Source organism: Anser brachyrhynchus (assembly GCF_964034855.1).
Source record: "Anser brachyrhynchus genome assembly, chromosome: 1".
Lineage (NCBI taxonomy): Eukaryota > Metazoa > Chordata > Aves > Anseriformes > Anatidae > Anser > Anser brachyrhynchus.
In genome coordinates, this window is record NC_137694.1 from 154414037 (window position 1) to 154431437 (window position 17401).

Genomic DNA, 17401 nt, shown 5'->3' on the forward strand with positions numbered 1-17401 from the left:
TAGGCTTGGAAATAAATAGGAGAAAGCAGTAAAAACTGGTAAAGGGAAGTGGTGAAATCATTTATGGGAAGGAAGTGGGAGCACGGAGCTTAAGCATGAGTCTTGAAGGGACATACAACTTGTATGGGTATGTTTGTAACCCCTCATTTGTTAGACTATTAATCTATAATGTCCATTTAACAATATTTGCATATATTTAGTGTCAGCTTATCAGTTCCACTTGCACTATGATTGCTGTGATTCATTGTCCAACACAAAGGTGTTGGAAGTTGCCCCTTATTTTGTGCCTTTATATCATTTCTGTTTCTTAAAAAAAGTAAAATGAAATACTGTATAACTTCAGCTCCTTCAGCTGGGATCGTCAGTCTAGGACCTCAACCCTATTGCTTTCAGGTCTGTCCAAACTCAGACCAATGGTCCAGATTTGTTTTTTAAATGTTAGACAGCAGATAGGAGAAAGGCGCGTGCAGGCAGGTGTGTCATGATGATGACACAAACATCATGCTCAGGAGTTTTAATTTACTGACAGATATGAAAGGGGATAATCCAAAAACCTAACTTTACTTTACGTATGGCGGGCTTTACGTATGGAGAGACAGCATGGGAGAAAGCACTCTTCTGAAAATAGAGCAAGGGACCTTTTGAGTAGAGCTGACCTTTCGAATCTGAAAGAGGAAAAATAGAGTGGCAGTAGACTCTGAGGGAGCTGGAAGAACATGAATAGGTTTTTTGCCATGATAGCTTAAAGGAGAGACAGCCAGGGAGGTATAGGTGCAGAGTGGACGTGAAGCAGTGGCTGGTGTGGTGGAAAGGCCAGTTGAGACCAAGCACACGGGCACTTCCATACTCTTGAACCTACTGCTTCTTCCAAGGACAGTATTTCATGCTGTAGTCACCACCATACCTTGAGATACTTGATGGTCAACTTGTAGCTTTGAAGTATTTTGTACTAGTTTTGACAAACTTTTTGGAAATATAGTATCATCTACGAACCAGACTTGGTCCAGGGTAAAGGTTCATGACAAGGCCGAAGATCTTGCTTTTTCCTTCCCCCTCACCTTCCTGAAAAAAACATCCCTAAGGGACTGTATTTCATGAAAGACAGTTCTTAGGCAAGTCCAGTGCTCCCTGCTAGGTAGGCTGTTACACCCTGGGAGTACACATATTAATCTCTTTGCATTTATTTTGATTCTGGGACTCTTGTCCTGTGTCTGAGGGAAAGTTGATGCTAATATCTAGCTCACCTTAGCTCTCATAGTGCATCTGCTGGTTGCTGCTTTGAGTGCTGAGGTATGCAGAAGGCTCAGCCTCTGTGCCAGGAATGTCAAAACTCAGCCTAATCTTGGGGAAACAGCACGTTTTCCTCTGTGCTCCCATGTGCCAACATAAGCCTCAGAGAAAGCCAACTGTCCTGCCGTTGGATAGGTAATTACTGACATTAAAGAAAGGTGTTAGAAAAATGAATGTTAATAGTAAAAGTAAGTAGCAAAAAGACTTCCAATTTCAGTAAAGAACAATAAAATCTGTTGGCTACTTAACATTGCCTGTTTGCCTTTGGCTTATTGGGCTTCGTATTAGCCTAATATAATAAATGGAAATGTCACCGTTAAATTAAATGGCTTCAGGAAATCCATCCAATGATTTCTTTTGGTTTAAGTTCACAGCAATAGCTGCCTTCGCATATTGGTCCAAATTTTCTGCCAGCACTGCTAAGTTTTAGTAATTGGGTTGCATACCTTTATGTAAATTGTTGTGAACTGAGAGTCATGTCAGTGATTTATATAGGCAAGGCTTTTTAATAAAATGAAGATCCTGTTAATAAATACAAAGTCCCTTTGCCATAAACCCAGAATGCTTTAGGTTATTATAAAGTTGTTCAAAAGGGCATTATAAAATGGTTTCAGTGAATTAATGTCTTTTCTCTGTTTTTTCTCCCAAGGTGGTTTCATGATCATAGATAACAAAAGTTAACTTCAGGATGCTAAAGAGGAAACAGAGTTCAAGGGTGGAAGCCCAACCAGTTACAGATTTTGGTCCTGATGAATCTTTGTCAGACAATGCAGATATTCTGTGGATTAACAAACCAGTACGTATCTCTTTCTGTAGTCGCTAATTGTAAGTTAAATGTAATTTGTATTGTTGAAATATGACTTCTAAGAAAGGTTCTGAAATAGATATTTGTTAGAAGCAAATATCGAGCTATAGTTGCTGATCTACCAGTTCATTTCTAACAAAAAGTCCGAAACTAAATACAAAGGTTGGTTTTGGTTGTTACAAAGTGATGGGGATGATCAAGCAGTGTTTGCCAACATTCAGCTACTGACTTTTTTATTAAGTAGCTATCCTTTCAATGTCTCTGTTTTCTAACATGTTTATTGAAATTGGAAGTTCGTAAAGTGAACTTCTGAAGAGAATGTCAAAAAGAGCATTTCATTGCTAAAGCAGTGGCCAGCAGTTTCATTTTGACTTGAAAGTTTTTACTTTCAAATCTCCCTTTTTACATCCCTTATGAATATAATAGTGTATTTTGGTTGTTTAGTTTCAAGTACAGCTCATATTTTTCTAGTATCATTTCACCTACAATGTGCCCTAAAGCAATAGATAGGTGAAGAAGTGTCTGGCAGCTTGGAACTGGAGATTGCTTCGTTGGGAACAGAGTTATTAACAGAATGTGCAGTATTAAGAAGATGCCTTTACCACGTAAAGATGGTTGTTATGATTAAATTACATATTCAGCTGTCAGTGAGCATCCGGGATTCCTGTGTTTTGAATGATTCATGGTTTTGTAGAGAAGGCATTTTTATGCTTCTCTTAAAGGAGAGTAGAATTCTTTACTTTGTGAAAGCAAAAAGTCAAATATTCTGAAATAAATTAATACATGTTATTGGCATGGCATTCATTTAGTGAACTATCATCTCATTTGCAGTATGGATCCCAGATCTCTAAGATTCGCTTCTGAGTTTTAACACCTAAATCATTTACAAGACAACACCCATATATTATTCATGCTAAATAATTTTAAATAGAATGTTCCTATTGAATTCTGTAATTAGCTCAAAATGTCATTGCAGAAAGATATGCTGGGTTATTTACATATGTTTCTCAGTGCACAGCATTCAGCTTTTGGATGGAATCATTTTTCTTGTCATGCTGGTATACTAGTTGCATATTGCTTAGCAAGTATAATATTAACATTTTACTATGGCAGACAACACATATATATATAAGCCACACTTTACTATTTATGTTATTTCTTTTCAGTTTAAACAAGGTTTGAAACAAGGTGGGACATAATAAACAATACATCAGATGCCTTACACTTCCAAATTACTAATTTGGGCTCAGAAACAGTAGAGCTGTTTAGTTTAGGTCAAATATCGTTACATTTAGGTGGGCATATGGTGAGTGTTAAAAAAGGTGAGTTTTCTTACAGCTTCTTGATACTGAAATGTTCGAGTTGGTGTAAAAGATTGTATATTTTTTCCACAAATTGTAAATTGCTATAAATACACTTTTAGATTTCTTTTTTTTTGTTTGATGAAAAAAGTTTTGTTTCTTTTTTTGCTTGCTGAAGTGTCTTTTTTTTTTTTTGATAGACATGACCTTACCAGCTCTGATTCATTACACTTGTCTGACTTTAAAGATGTTTCAGTGGTGTTTTGATTTAAAAAGAGAAAAAAAATCCAATGATAAACACATGTACTGATACATTCTACCTTCTCATTAGACCTCCCACTGTGCCTAGCACTGAATATAGCCTTATTAATAAAAATTGTTTTGAGACTGAGACCTAAGTAGTCATAGAAATGAACTGTTCTCTTACAGCAACAAAACTTGTTTGGAACAAAAGGGAATCCTGATATTAAGAAGTAGCTTTCTTTGACATAGTCTTTTTAATATTTATTCTTTTCATAAATGGAAGGATGATTTTAGTCCCTGTGCCTCTCTTCATTTTTGGAATTGTGAACTGAAAAAAAAAAAGTTAATTTAAAAAAATAACTGAAAAATCAGTTAATCTAAATGTGAAATTATTTTTTTTCCACAGATATTTTCATTTAATGTATTCCCCCAGTTTATAACATCAACTAATTCTATTTATTGTCTGCATAAAATATAAAATATGGCAAGTTGTCATTTGAAAATAAATTGGACTGCAAAAACTGCAAAGTAGGAAGGATGGAATCCTGACTCTCAGTTTCCTGGGTCTTGATACTTGGTTTATGAATTATGCAACCTCCCAAATTAACTAATAATTTATTTTTTGTTTCATAAAATCATGAGAGCTTATTTTTGAGATTAAGACCTTAAATACACGGATTATGATGTAAAAGAAAGCTGCAAAACTGTGTTTACAAAAAGCGCCTGTACAAGTTATGAAGGCTAAATATTTGAGCTGTTCTTGAAAATTAAAACAATCTTGCAATGTCTTGGTTTTCTTGTGTTGTTTTTTTTTTTTTTTCAGTGGGTACACTCATTACTACGAATCTGTGCCATAATCAGTGTTATTTCTGTTTGTATGAACACTCCAAAGACCTTCGAGCATTATCCTCCTCTCCAGTATGTGACATTTGCTCTCGATACTCTATTGATGTTCCTTTATACTGCAGAGATGATAGCAAAAATGCATATCCGTGGCATAGTTAAGGTAAGCATTTTAAAAATACCCTACATGTGCTCAAGAAAATGGATCTGAATATATGTTACTGACATTTGATCTTTGTTAACTTCTTACTTTACTTTTTATGATTGTTCTTAATGGCAGTCAATGCCGTGGAATATAAACAAAAAAGACAGGATGAGAAAGATGCAGCTTTTCTGCCTATTTAATCCCCCCTAAATTTATTACCAACATTCATAATAATGTTTTCCTACTAAGGAATGGATAATTTCACTGTATTATTATAAAAAAATAAAAGCTAAATGAACTGAATATACATTAATAAGAATATTTTGTAAATGTCTGGAGATGCATATTTGGATATAGAACTTTGATTTTCATTTCACAAGCATGAATGTTTTGTTGTGCGGTTACTTTATTTAAAGAAGAAAATATGTTTTAACATTGAGCTGAATGAAAAAATTATCTTGCTTTTCTCTATTTTTTCCTTAATATAAAGAATGCTAGTAAACAAATGTTTCTGTTATCATATGTTTACTGTTGTTGCTAGACTAACTTGTATTAGTAGATATGATACAGTAGAACATCAACTTCCAGAGTTTTTCAGTGGTCATCGTTATGTAGCATTACTTTACTGATTGTTTCCAGTCTTCGGTGAAAACATATGAATTTGGCTTACAAGAAAAAAACATCTGTGGTGCTTATCAACAATATAATTTTGTCACTACTGCACAGAGTAGATAATCAGTGTTAGCTTTCCCTTTCACTACTGAAAGGTCTTGATGACTCCAGAGACATCCTAGGTTCTTCTTGGTTCTCCACTTCCTTCTGAGTTAGTGGGTAGCATTTTTTGTTCACTGCCAAACTAGGCTGTTACGTCATCATATTTAATAAATATTAATAACAAAAGTTAAAGCAACATTAATGTTAGTATTTAGGAAATTACTGAAATAAGATAATTCTAAGAAAATATTCTCAAGTTGTGTAAAAGCCAAAGCAATCCTTTGTGAAGTGGTATTTCTGGCTTTGTGAAGTGGTATTTCTGGCCACAACCTGTACTCTCTTATTCAGAGATGTCCATTAGGCAGGTGACTGTGAGGACACGTAAGCCCACAAATGGGGAGGTAGTGACCAGGATGAGCATTTGAACAGTGTAAGAATAACGAGTTACTATTACGGCTGGTACAGGCTTTGCAAAGAAATGGGCATGTGAATACTAGAGCAGAGAGAGGAAGGGACAGCCAGCAGTGTAATGTTTGTACAGAGCTTAATTTCTTAGCCTTTGTGTATGGAAATACCAGCTTCATTCACAGTAGGCACCTATCAGTTATGAATAATATATTGCTACATCTTCTAATGTCTTTCACTGGGTTGTTAATATTTGTATTTTTGTAGATATGATGAACTCAGCTTTGAAGCATGTCTGATGAGTCTGTTCTCACAGAATGAATAGCCGTCTGGAGTTTGTTCCACTGCCTTGATTCATGTTATACATGTATAGATGAGGATGCAGTTTATTTGATTTGCACTTTGACATTTTACTCTTTCTTTATTAGATAAAAAATACGGTAAAATAGGTAAGGCACAGCCACTGTTATGAAAAGATAGATTAAATATAAAACAGCTGCATTTATTATTATTTTAACAATTGAGGATTTGCTTATAGTTTAATGTCTTTTAGCATTCTTCAGTGGATATAGTAACACTGGAATGAATTGCCTTCATTGGTACTATTCACGGAGTTGTAGAATAATTTAGGTTGGAAGGGACTTCCAGAAGTCATCTAGTCCAGCCTGCTGCCCAGAGCAGGTCCAGTGAGATGAAGTTGCCCACAGTTGTGTCCATATGAATCTCAATCTCCTCCAAGGATGGAGATTCCACAGGTCCTCTAGGCAGTCTCCTCCAGAATTTGATCATCCTCATGCAAGAAATATTTTTTCCTGGTAGTTAACCAGGATTTTCCATGTTCCAACTTGGTGCATTGTATCTTGTGTTACCATTTTGTACCTCCAAGAGTTTGGCTCCATCTTCTCTGTATTTTGATGATGCAGCTGTGGACAGCAGCAAGGTCTCCCCTTCACCTTCTCTTCTGAAGGCTGAACAGACCCGTATCTCTCACCCTCTATTCCTATGTCATGTGCTCCAGCTCCCCAACCTCTTTGGTGGTTGTCTGCTGGACTAGCACAATTTTCCATGTTTCTTGTACTGAGGAGCCCAAACCTGGACTCAGCTCAAAACTGGAGTTGTGGATGTGGTCTTAGAAGTGCTGATTAAAGTGAAAGGATGACTTCATTAGACCTGCTGGCTATGCTATTAATGTGAGTTGGGTCTAACTGTAGGAGAACAATATGGGCTTGTATTACGCGCAGTAAACTTCATAAAACAGTAATAGAATAGGATTAGCCTTAACTTGTTTCAGCTGTTAAATTAGAGCTTTTTGAACATGCTATCCAAGTGTTTCTTTGAATGCTAATCAATGAATAATCCATTTTTAGTGAATTATTTGACTCGCTCTTTGGATTATTGATTCTAAAGAAAATACTGCTTCAATTGTTAGTATTGTAACTCTGCCAAGAAAGTAATGATCCATGGAATTCCAAAGACAGTGGCAATCAAAGTAAAATATGGCACAGTTTAGAAGCCTATTAACATTTGTTAAAGATATTTGTATATGAAACATCTTTATAGAAGGGAATTTGTTTATGAACTGTGGTTCTAATTTAAGTGCACTCAATACTTTTCATAGAATCACAGAATGGTTTGGTTTGGAAGATCGTCTAGTTCCAACCCCTCTGCCATGGGCAGGGACACCTCCCACTAGACTTAAACACCTCCCACTTGGCCTTGAACACTTCCAGTAATTTTAGGTTAGAGAATCATGCACTGCTGTGTGGTTCTACTGAATTTTACCATCAATCAGGATTTCTGTAAAGGCCTTTGGATTTGAAACGCTAACAAACTTTTGAACCTTGACTAATGCAAAATTTTAGTCCAGAGAGAAATCTAATTTATGGAGAAGGTAGGTACTATCCACTTAAGTCCCAATTAATAACAATGTAAGTATAGCTGAGCTAAGAAGATTTTTGAAAATGTTAAGTCATGTCTAATTAACACCTTCTGAGGAGAAGTTTTAAATTTCCTTCCTCTGATTCCCAGGGGGTTTTGAAAAGGAAAGTAGTTTCTGAGAAATCTAGCCTTTTCTCTGTAAAAAGTTTCTCTTTACCTATGTGAACTAAGTGACAAAATAAAGTGATACATCCATCTAAGTGCTTTATTACCCCAAAAGGAAAGTTAAACTGAAATGTTCCTGTGACATTGTGCCTTTTATTGCTCTTGTTTTCTCCTGAATAATTCTTAGTGTGCTAGCAAAGTCTATTTAAATTTAGGGCTGCGTGTACCTTGTGAGTAATGGTTGTTGCTTGTTCCATTTGACAAGACAATTGATTCAGTCAGGGGACTTTCTGAATTACAAAGGCACTGCTCATATTGATATCCACCACTTACGAAGAAAACAGACACTGACATGCATTTAGGCAAGGGGCATGAAATACAGACATTAAAGAAACCAGAAGATGATAGTATAGGATATATCTGCTATAGGGTCTGAGGTGCTTTTGTTTTCAAAAGAGCATATAGATATTTATTACTGCTATCATACACTATTTGCTTCTAATAGGTGTTACACTAGATTTACTCTTTTAGAAGAATTGAAATGGGCATAAATGTGCACTCTAACAGATTGTATTCTGCATATAGGCACTACTTGGGAAGAAATGACTGAAGGGCTTGTGATGATATTCATATTATAGTTTTGGGGATAATAGGCTATTTCTACTTGTCATAATTTTAAACAGATGCTAATAACATGTCTGTCTTTACCCTAGAAAATCATCTCTGAAAAATGAAATACAGACCATAATTTCTTACTAACTGAGGTCTTCTAAAACACAAAATTCTAGGATAGTCTTCTATAATGTGGCCAGCCAACATTAATAAAATGTATGTACAAACATTAAACCAGCTTGCATTGGTTTGTTTTGCATGAGACAAAGAATTAGACCAAATCAATTTGTTTTTTTTTTTACAATATACTTTGATGCTTGTATTCTAAATTATGTTCTAAATTGAAGAATGAACGTCTATGTTAGAGCTCACTGTCAAATAATATGGAAGCTCAAGAAAATATTGCGTGCACAGTATTAAATCTATTTCAGATAGATTTGAAATAGAGACTAGAGAATAACTTTCAGGAATAATACCTGGCCTCCAACTAAATATTTTGATGACATTAGAAGATAGGTGTCGATTACTTAGTCAAGTAAGTTATTCAAATAGTTAAAAAAGAAAGTATGGTGGCTCACTGTTTTGAATTATGCATAACCTATTAGGGTTTTATGAGCAAATAATTTTTAAGATGGATTTCAGTCATGAAAACTTGCTGAAATAAATACAACAATATTTAAATATTGCTTTTTAAAAAATATTGCCTTCCTAGATATGCATGTTTTCATATTTAAAGATTCTTTTTTTTGTGCAAACTTCATGTATGTCTCACATTTTAAAGATTTTAAAGTAATGTAAATTCTGTTCTCTGAGCAGCACATGAATTAATAGATGTCACTTACCCACATGAATATTTTTGTATAAATAACAAAGGAAATATGTTAGCAGATGCCAACCAAATTGTAACGTGTTTTAAGAAGACCTAATATTTTAGAATTTAAAAATTCTGATTTCTTTGAAAGTTATTGAAGAGATTAAAAAGATTAATGGTAAATATCACAGATATTCTACACATTTAAAAAGCTATGGATTGTGTAAAACAAAAAGGACATTTTTATAAAACTGTGAATAAGGTTCTTTTACAGTTATTACATACATATTACTTCTTCATCTCAAATCTAGAAACATTAATATAAAGGACAGCTCTGCTTCAGGGGTGACTGAAGGTAAGAATTAGGGCCAGGATATCTCTTTGACTTGTTAAAACATCAAAAGGTGATATGCAGGCAAAGACTGGGTGTTAAAGCATGGAATCCATGCAATTTAACAAAATCAGATTAATGTGAATTTTAGGAATAGGAATGTTTTAACTGAATGAAACCAAACTTCTATTTGTAATCATTGATGTCAATAGAGTAAAAATAATAGCTATCACTGTCATGGACAGAAAGATTCCCAGTCCTAACATGGTGTCCAATCTCATCATTCGTTCAGCTCAGTGAAGAATTCAGAGGTGTTTCAAGAGATTGCTTAATTAAATTTTATTTTTGATCCTCTCATTTAAGATCGTCTTCATGGTGAAATGTTTTCCACAGCTACACTTAGGTATATCTGCTCAGCAAAAATACAGGCTAAATCATAGTCTCCTGAAACACAAAGCTCCGTTGGGTCTCGAGTGGCCAAGTAACACTCTGTAGTATCAGAGATCTAGCAGAAGTCAGGGATATCTTTTGTGATGGTACAGTGAACAGTGATGGGTTTTGTTATCAATCAGACTCTCACAGAATTCATTTACTTCTTTGGCAACCATTTTTTTAATGCTCTAAGTAGCATTTTATTTGATCAGAAATGCTCTATGTTACTTAGAGTTCATCAGGAAACATATAATAAGGTGATTGCCAGAATATCTGGATTATGCAGATTTGCAGACCTAGGTAAGTCTAGGTAAGTGACTAACCTCTGATCTGTTGGGATCATGAAACTGGGACTTTTACACTGAGCTGAAAATTATCCTATTGCCTACAACCACTGATTTAGATTTGTATAAAAAATCCAGAAATTAAACATTGTGTGCTACAATAATATAATTCTTTTTTTTTTTTAGTGAGTGAAATTAGTTTTCTAAGAAATGAAAGCATTTTTTTGCCACCCTATATCCACACCATGTACTAATGTATAAAATGTAATAAATTTAGTGCAATAGTAAAAGTTACTGAATTCAATTTGACATCTCTTCAGTTTAGAATTACACTTCCTTCAATTGATCATAGATTTTGAGCTTTATTTCTCAGACTGTAAGTATTGTTCAGTGGTTCTTTGGTTCTGATTTATTTTGTGTCTCAGGCTCCTCGGTCAGAAGGAGCTCTGCTATAAATCAGCTCTGTCAAGGAATGTTAAAACTGTTTAAATGAAAGCAGATCAGTCTCCCTCCCTGTATCTTGAATAAGTTTTGAATTGTGCTCCCCATTATATGTAGTTTATGCCTTCTTTGTAACTTACTGATTGATTGGCAGGCTTCTGAGAGCACCATGAATTCACTAATGTTTGTAGCTGCTGAAAATAGTTTGTGAATGAAGTTCTAAACCCACTGACAAGACTTGCAGTCCTGTCGAACTGAAGCTCACATTTTATATGCTGCTCAAATGGCACTTATGAACATGACCGTATGTGCATTACATAGGTCTGTTCACTGGTTCAAGGAAAGTTTCCAAAATGATTTCCACGTTGGAAAAGGAGGTGGGATGGAATTGTGGACAGAGAATTGAAAGATAAGTCTGCAACATTAAAAAGACGTGTTATTAGCTAAGCATCACTCTTAGGAAAGAAAGCAGGAATCCTAACCTCAGATGAAAGGACTTGGTATTTCTTTTAATGTGTGATACAAAAAAGTATCTTCTGTTTTCTAATAAACTGTCTTCCAAAAGTCATATCACACGGGAATGAGCAAGGTAAGGAAAACTTACTTTAAAGGTATCTTTTCTTTATTAGAAGTTTTTACTTTCAGACTTTGTATTAAGAGAGAGAGAAATACTTCAGGTAGGTTGCTTGCATTAGACATAATTACCCTGTTGGCATTTTAAATTACCAAAGAGGAAAATGTGCCAAAGTCTGAGAAAGTTCGAGGAAACTATGTCTAGGTTGCAAAAGAATTCATGACCATGGCAACAAAAAGAAACCAAGGAACAGATGTCTCTGCTGACAATTCTGCCTCTAGGGAATGAGAGACGAATGGATATGGTTTCACTCCATGGACACTGTGAGGGTATGTGGAGTTATCTTCATTATAACCCATACTAACTGCAATTTCTAATCGCAGTCACTATGGTATTACAAAATTTACGCTGAAATCTTGTTGTGACAAGCAGGCACGGTTTACTCTGTCCCTCTGCTAAAAGAGTAACACTTTGAAATAGAAGGTGTGAGAGTTCTCTTTCTTCTGTCTGTTAAAAAAGTGTAGTTGTCACCTAATTTAGTACCATCATGCTGAAAATAAGAAATCTTATACAGAATTTAATAGAAACGTCTTTCTTTTTGCTGTGTAGTTGTGACACATGTCAGCTAGCAAAGGAGATTATAGAAAGTCAGAAGTAACAGTCCTTGACATTTCCCCTATTGTTAAATCAATTACATTCACAGCAAAACTTCTCTACTGACTAAAGAAGTTGCGAATTGTATTTGTCAGACTTCGTTTCAGTAGTACTGAATGCCGTTCACCAACTTCAGTATTCTTGCAAGAGTCTGAAGGAAATGGTTGCATCATTAGCTTTCAGCACTGCAAATTCATACAGGAGCTGAAACAAAGCGTAATCTTCTCCCAGCTCGATCACAGATAGGCTGGAGCTGTTTCCCTTGTTAAGTAGTACAGCCAGGATGCTTCCTTAACTGAAATCGATGGCTTTCAGCATGCCACATGTTCCCAGGCAGCGTTAGCTCCGTGAGGACAGCACGTTTTCGTCATCATTTTTCTGGTGGGTGCTTTGGCTGCTGTAGTTGCTATCTGTCAGCTCCAGGTGAGAGAAGCACGGACAGAGCCGGCTGGAGCCTTATCTGAGCTGTGTGGACTCGCTGTTATATTCGGTTCTTTGCAAACACACAGCTTTCCTCCTGCAGTACAGGCAGCGTGAGGTGGAGCAGGCACTTCCATGTTGTAATGAAATACTCTGGTTGCCATGATCTAAGCTGGGATCTGCCACGGTTTCCAGTGGCAGCTGGTGGCCGTTTGGATATTCTCCCCTTTTTTCCATCATCTTTGCTTGCATGAAATAGTTTTCACTTCTTAGTTTTAGGGCTTAAAATAGAAACACATTTAGTCGGACTCATCAAAGCTAATTTGAGGGTCTGCAGTTGTCTGTAATTAGCTGTTTGTGTCCAAAATAGACTCTTCCAAAAGGTAATTCATCTGGACTGTTTTTCTCCATTGACTATAAGGGAAGCTTAAAGGTAACAAGTCTGGATGGTAGCACCTAGCCTTTAGGTATCTCACAGTGAGGGGTTAATGTAACTCATTATTTAGAGATTTGTTGTTAATGGACTAAGGGCACTACAGAAAATATCCAGACAGCTGGGTGCCAGCTTCTTCTTTAACTCCATGCCATTAACTCATTTATGCTTAAATGAGTTTCTTCCATAATCATCCTCATTCAGAAGTTTTTCTTGAGTTATGGATTACTTATGTGTACTATACCTTATTGCAAGTACCTTCTTTAACCTTCTTTTCAGTACTTTTAATATTAAGCATTCCACCTTCAGCTAACAAGAATGGAGAGATTACAAAATGAGTGTAATCCTTCTGATAAATGATGGAAATGCTGATTGAATTACAGTGAAACACTGTCAGCTTGCTCACCAGTTTTTAATAACTTGGTCAGGTCAGTTTGTGCTGTGTTACAGATTGAAAACAGAAGATGGAAATTCCAAAATTAATGTTCTCTGTGACTTTAGATAAGCTGTATACCCCATGGCATACAAATGAGTTAAGGATGGGGAAGTTGTGTCATTTTCAAAGGTCAGGTAATAAAACAGAAGATAAGGTTCCTGTCATCCCGTGTCAGCACACACTGATGGCTTGTGATGCCTGGTGGTGAGAGCTCAGTCGCAGGATGTGCACATCACAAATAGGAGCAACAAGCTCGACCTGGAAGGCAGGGATACAACCAGCGGAATCACTGGTGGGGATGAGAAAATGCTGAGATGCTTTGATTAAAGTGTAATTCTGCAGAGGGGAAAAAATAGAAAGAGAAAACTGCTTGCCCTTTGTATTAAAAAATCTCACAAAGCAAACATGAAACAAAGATCCAGTTAACTTGAGATCTGAGTTTCCCTTTTGACTCTATGACTTGGGACTATAAGGTGAACATTATTTGTCCTTAACAGTAAATTATTTTACAGATCTATATTAAAAATCAGAATTCTATACTATATATAATGCTGTTGGAAACCTAGATGTGTAGTACAGGTCCCATGTTAGTCTGTTCTGGCAAACTGTATATTATTGCAAATTGTCTTGGCATTAAAAATATTGGAATATCCAGTTAAACATCTGTGGCAGCTGTGATCGATAGTCTTCAAATGTTATTTCATAACACTTTTGATATCCATAACTAGAATAAGACTTTCAGTCCTGTGTTCATCTGTTGCTGTTTTGCAAAGCACGTCTGTCCATTGCAAGGACATCAGTTCCCAGTCTGTTGGGATCCTGTTGCTAGCAAAATGCTCTGATGCTGTTTCCAGTCACAGGAAATTAAAAAAATTAAAACTGATTATCATGAGGAAAACAAATAAGAAGTTGCCTGCAGCATGCTGCCAGTTCAGTGTCACTGCTTGTGGGCCAGGGAAGGGTAGAGACCACTGCTCTAGAATATACGCACCTGTTTCTATGGTTACTTGTGCCTGTTTTTGTTGGAGTGTTTATTACAGGAACATAATGACTCATTACACAGTGGGGCTTTTTGCACAATTTTTACATTTGAGTATTAGAAAATCAAAAGCATTTAAATTACTTGCTGAACTTACATAGGCACTATTTCTAAAATAAAAATGGCAATTTCTCTAAACAGTCAATGGGTCGTAGAAATTTTTAGTGAGAAATTATTTGGGGGCATGGATTAACATACACGTCCAGTGTATTTAGTAACTTGCCATGATGATCATAACTTAACTTTAAAGTTGCTAAAAAAAAATGATATTGACTTTCATAATATATTTTTAAAATGCTTTTTCAATATACAGACCAATTAGATGGACAAAACTTTACTTTTCAGTGATGTCATGTTTTCCCATTCTAATAGCAATCTCAAGGATGATTTTACTATTTTTATTCATGAAAGCAGCTATCATCAAGGCACACTGCTAGTCTATCAGTTTATATCAGGATAGAATGATACAAATACTGGGATAGCAGTGAAATCAACATACTAACATTTTATGTATTCAGGTCGGGTGAAAGTGAACTTTATCCCTAATGTGCCATTCTGTGTCGCAACTTGCATTTTCAGAGAAATGTGCTATAATTAAACAATATCTTTTTTATTATTATTTTATGCACATTTCTGTCTTTAATTCGAGGGAATAAAAGAAGCCATCAAGAAGAAAAATCATAATGGCATCCGAATCCCTGTGGAAGTGAATAAGAACATTTCTGTGAAACTGTATTTTCATGGAAAAAAAAAAAAGATAAAAAATGGGAGAGTTTTAAGGTAGTAAGCTGAATGAAAAAAAAAAATCATTTTGGAGTATGGTGTTCACTGCCACTAATGAGAATTTTGAAAATACTGCTTTCTTATGGCTATACTAAGATTATCATTTCCATAAACTTTTCCTGCTCTTTTTAGCATAATATGGCTTCATCAGCTTTTAATAATGTTAATTACCTAATAATAAAATCCTCTGTCTGAAAATTGCCTCCTCATCTACCTCATCTTTCATCATTGTGGCTCTTTTCTGTTGAAGGAGAGCTGCGAATGATGGCTATGAATGTGGGTTTTGTGATGTGAGATCGGACCATTTGCGTATCAAGTCTCCTGGCACAATGTCCCAGCAATATCTGATGTTTCAAAGTGTGAGCTTTCACCTTGAAACGTCGCATCCAAACCGGCACATTGCATCCACTGTGAACTGGGAGCTGTGGGAGGGCAGGATCCTGCTGGCTAAAGCAGCTGCCTTGTTACCAAACACTTCAGCACAAGAGCATTTAACACTCTTCACCCTCGCAAGGCTTCAGAGCGCTTCCAAGCATGCATGTGGAGCTGTATATAGAACTGGAGTCTGCCCTGAAGAACTGGCATCTTGGGAAGGTTGCCCTAGAGGCACAGAGTCATAGACAAGTCTGCATTGGAAGGGACCTGCGGAGACTGGAGCAACTTCCGATTGAAAGCAGGGCCTTCAGTTGTGTTTTCCAGGGGCCTATGAAGCGGTCTTGAATATTTCCAGGAAGGGAGGTGCTAGCACACATCTAGGCAGCCTGTTCCAACGTTTAATCATTCTCAGAGTGTAGATTTTTTTTCCTATGTACTTCCTGGAAACAGTGATTGCAGTTCCAGGGAGGGGAATTGTATTAATACTGCTCCTGATTACCCACTTTTAGAGTTGGTGAACCATTAAGACATCCAAGGGAGCCGAATCAGCTCATAAGGCAATACTTATGGCACTGGATACAGTTGGCTAATGAGCAGATGGAGAGGGAAATGAAATTCAGGCTTTCTGTGTAGTAACCCATGAAATCTCTCTGCAGGGCATGTTAGCACTCAACAGCAGTGGTGGAGTGTTGTCCTGAGAAAGCAGCCGTGTAATACACCCAAGGAGCTCCCACGTGTTCTGTAGCCATACCTGCTGCTGGGCATTGATAGGAACATGTTAGTCCTCTGTGACTATATGGGAAGGCAGTGCCTGGCAGTTCTGGATGTTGGGCTGTCTGAATTACTTATCCATCAGCTGAATGGAGGTGCCGTATGCTGATTTTGCTGATATGGGAGGTGTGTTGGGCCATTCCTTTCCAAAAGGATCTGGGGGTGCTGATTGATGCTCACCTGAACATGAACCAGCAGTGTGCCCAGGTGGCCAAGAAGGCCAGCGGCATCGTGGCTAGTATCAGGAATAGTGCAGCCAGCAGGACCAAGGAAGTGATCATCCCCCTGTACTCGGCTCTGGTGAGGCCGCACCTCAAGTACTGTGTTCAGCTTTGGGCCCCTCAGTACAAGAAGGACATCGAGGCCCTGGAGCATGTCCAGAGAAGAGCTACGAAGCTGGTGAAGGGCCTGGAGCACAAGTCCTGTGAGGAGCGGCTGAGGGAACTGGGGTTGTTTGGTCTGGAGAAGAGGAGGCTCAGGGGAGACCTTATTGCTCTCTACAGGTACCTGAAAGGAAGGTGTGGGGAGCTGGGAGTCGGCCTCTTCTCACATATAACTAGTGATAGGACTAGAGGGAATGGCCTCAAGTTGTGCCAGGGGAGGCTCAGGTTGGAAATGAGGAGACATTTCTTCTCAGAAAGAGCAGTCAGGCACTGGGACGGGTTGTCCAGGGTGGTGGTGGTGTCACCGTCCCGGGGGGTGTTCAAGGAGAGGTTGGACGTGGTGCTTAGGGACATGGTTTAGTGGGTGATATTGGTAGTAGGGTGATTGACCAGATGATCTTGGAGGTCTTTTCCAACCTTAATGATTTTGTAATTCTATGATTGGTCTGTGGAAATGGTCAATCTCTTTGATGCTTTTTGTACTTGAGAAAAAGAGTGTTGTGTAATGTTTTGATGTCTGTTTCTGTATTGTGTTTTTAAATTTTCGTCATCAGTTTTGTTTTAAAACAGCATTTGTTAACTCCTCTCAGTTTTGTTGCTGTTGTTGTTGTTGTTTGTTTTACAGCAAATATGGTTACAGGGTTTTTAGCAAGTAAAATGGTTCTTGTGTGTGTATATGAAAGTCTTGTTTCTTAATTCACTATACATATTGTTTCTTCCTTTTGCAAATTCCCTAAAACTACTGCCATTTGTTCATGACATAGGTCACTGAGTCAAATGAAATTGAACTGCATTTTTTATTGTCTTTCTCTGAGCAGCCCAATAAAAATTCT

At 36.9% G+C, this 17401-nt stretch overlaps 1 protein-coding gene across 4 annotated transcripts in view; it reads left to right on the forward strand.

Annotated features, from left to right (window-relative positions):
- The window catches only part of NALCN (sodium leak channel, non-selective), a 237353-nt gene that overhangs the window by 7755 nt on the left and 212197 nt on the right, over positions 1 to 17401 (forward strand). For all 4 annotated transcript variants that reach the window (XM_080575903.1, XM_080575902.1, XM_080575905.1 and 1 more), the window contains 2 exons: positions 1940 to 2086; positions 4463 to 4645. In XM_080575903.1, the coding sequence (XP_080432029.1) occupies positions 1979 to 2086; positions 4463 to 4645 (291 nt within the window). In that variant the 5' untranslated portion in view covers positions 1940 to 1978. The remainder of the gene's footprint in view (positions 1 to 1939; positions 2087 to 4462; positions 4646 to 17401) is intronic.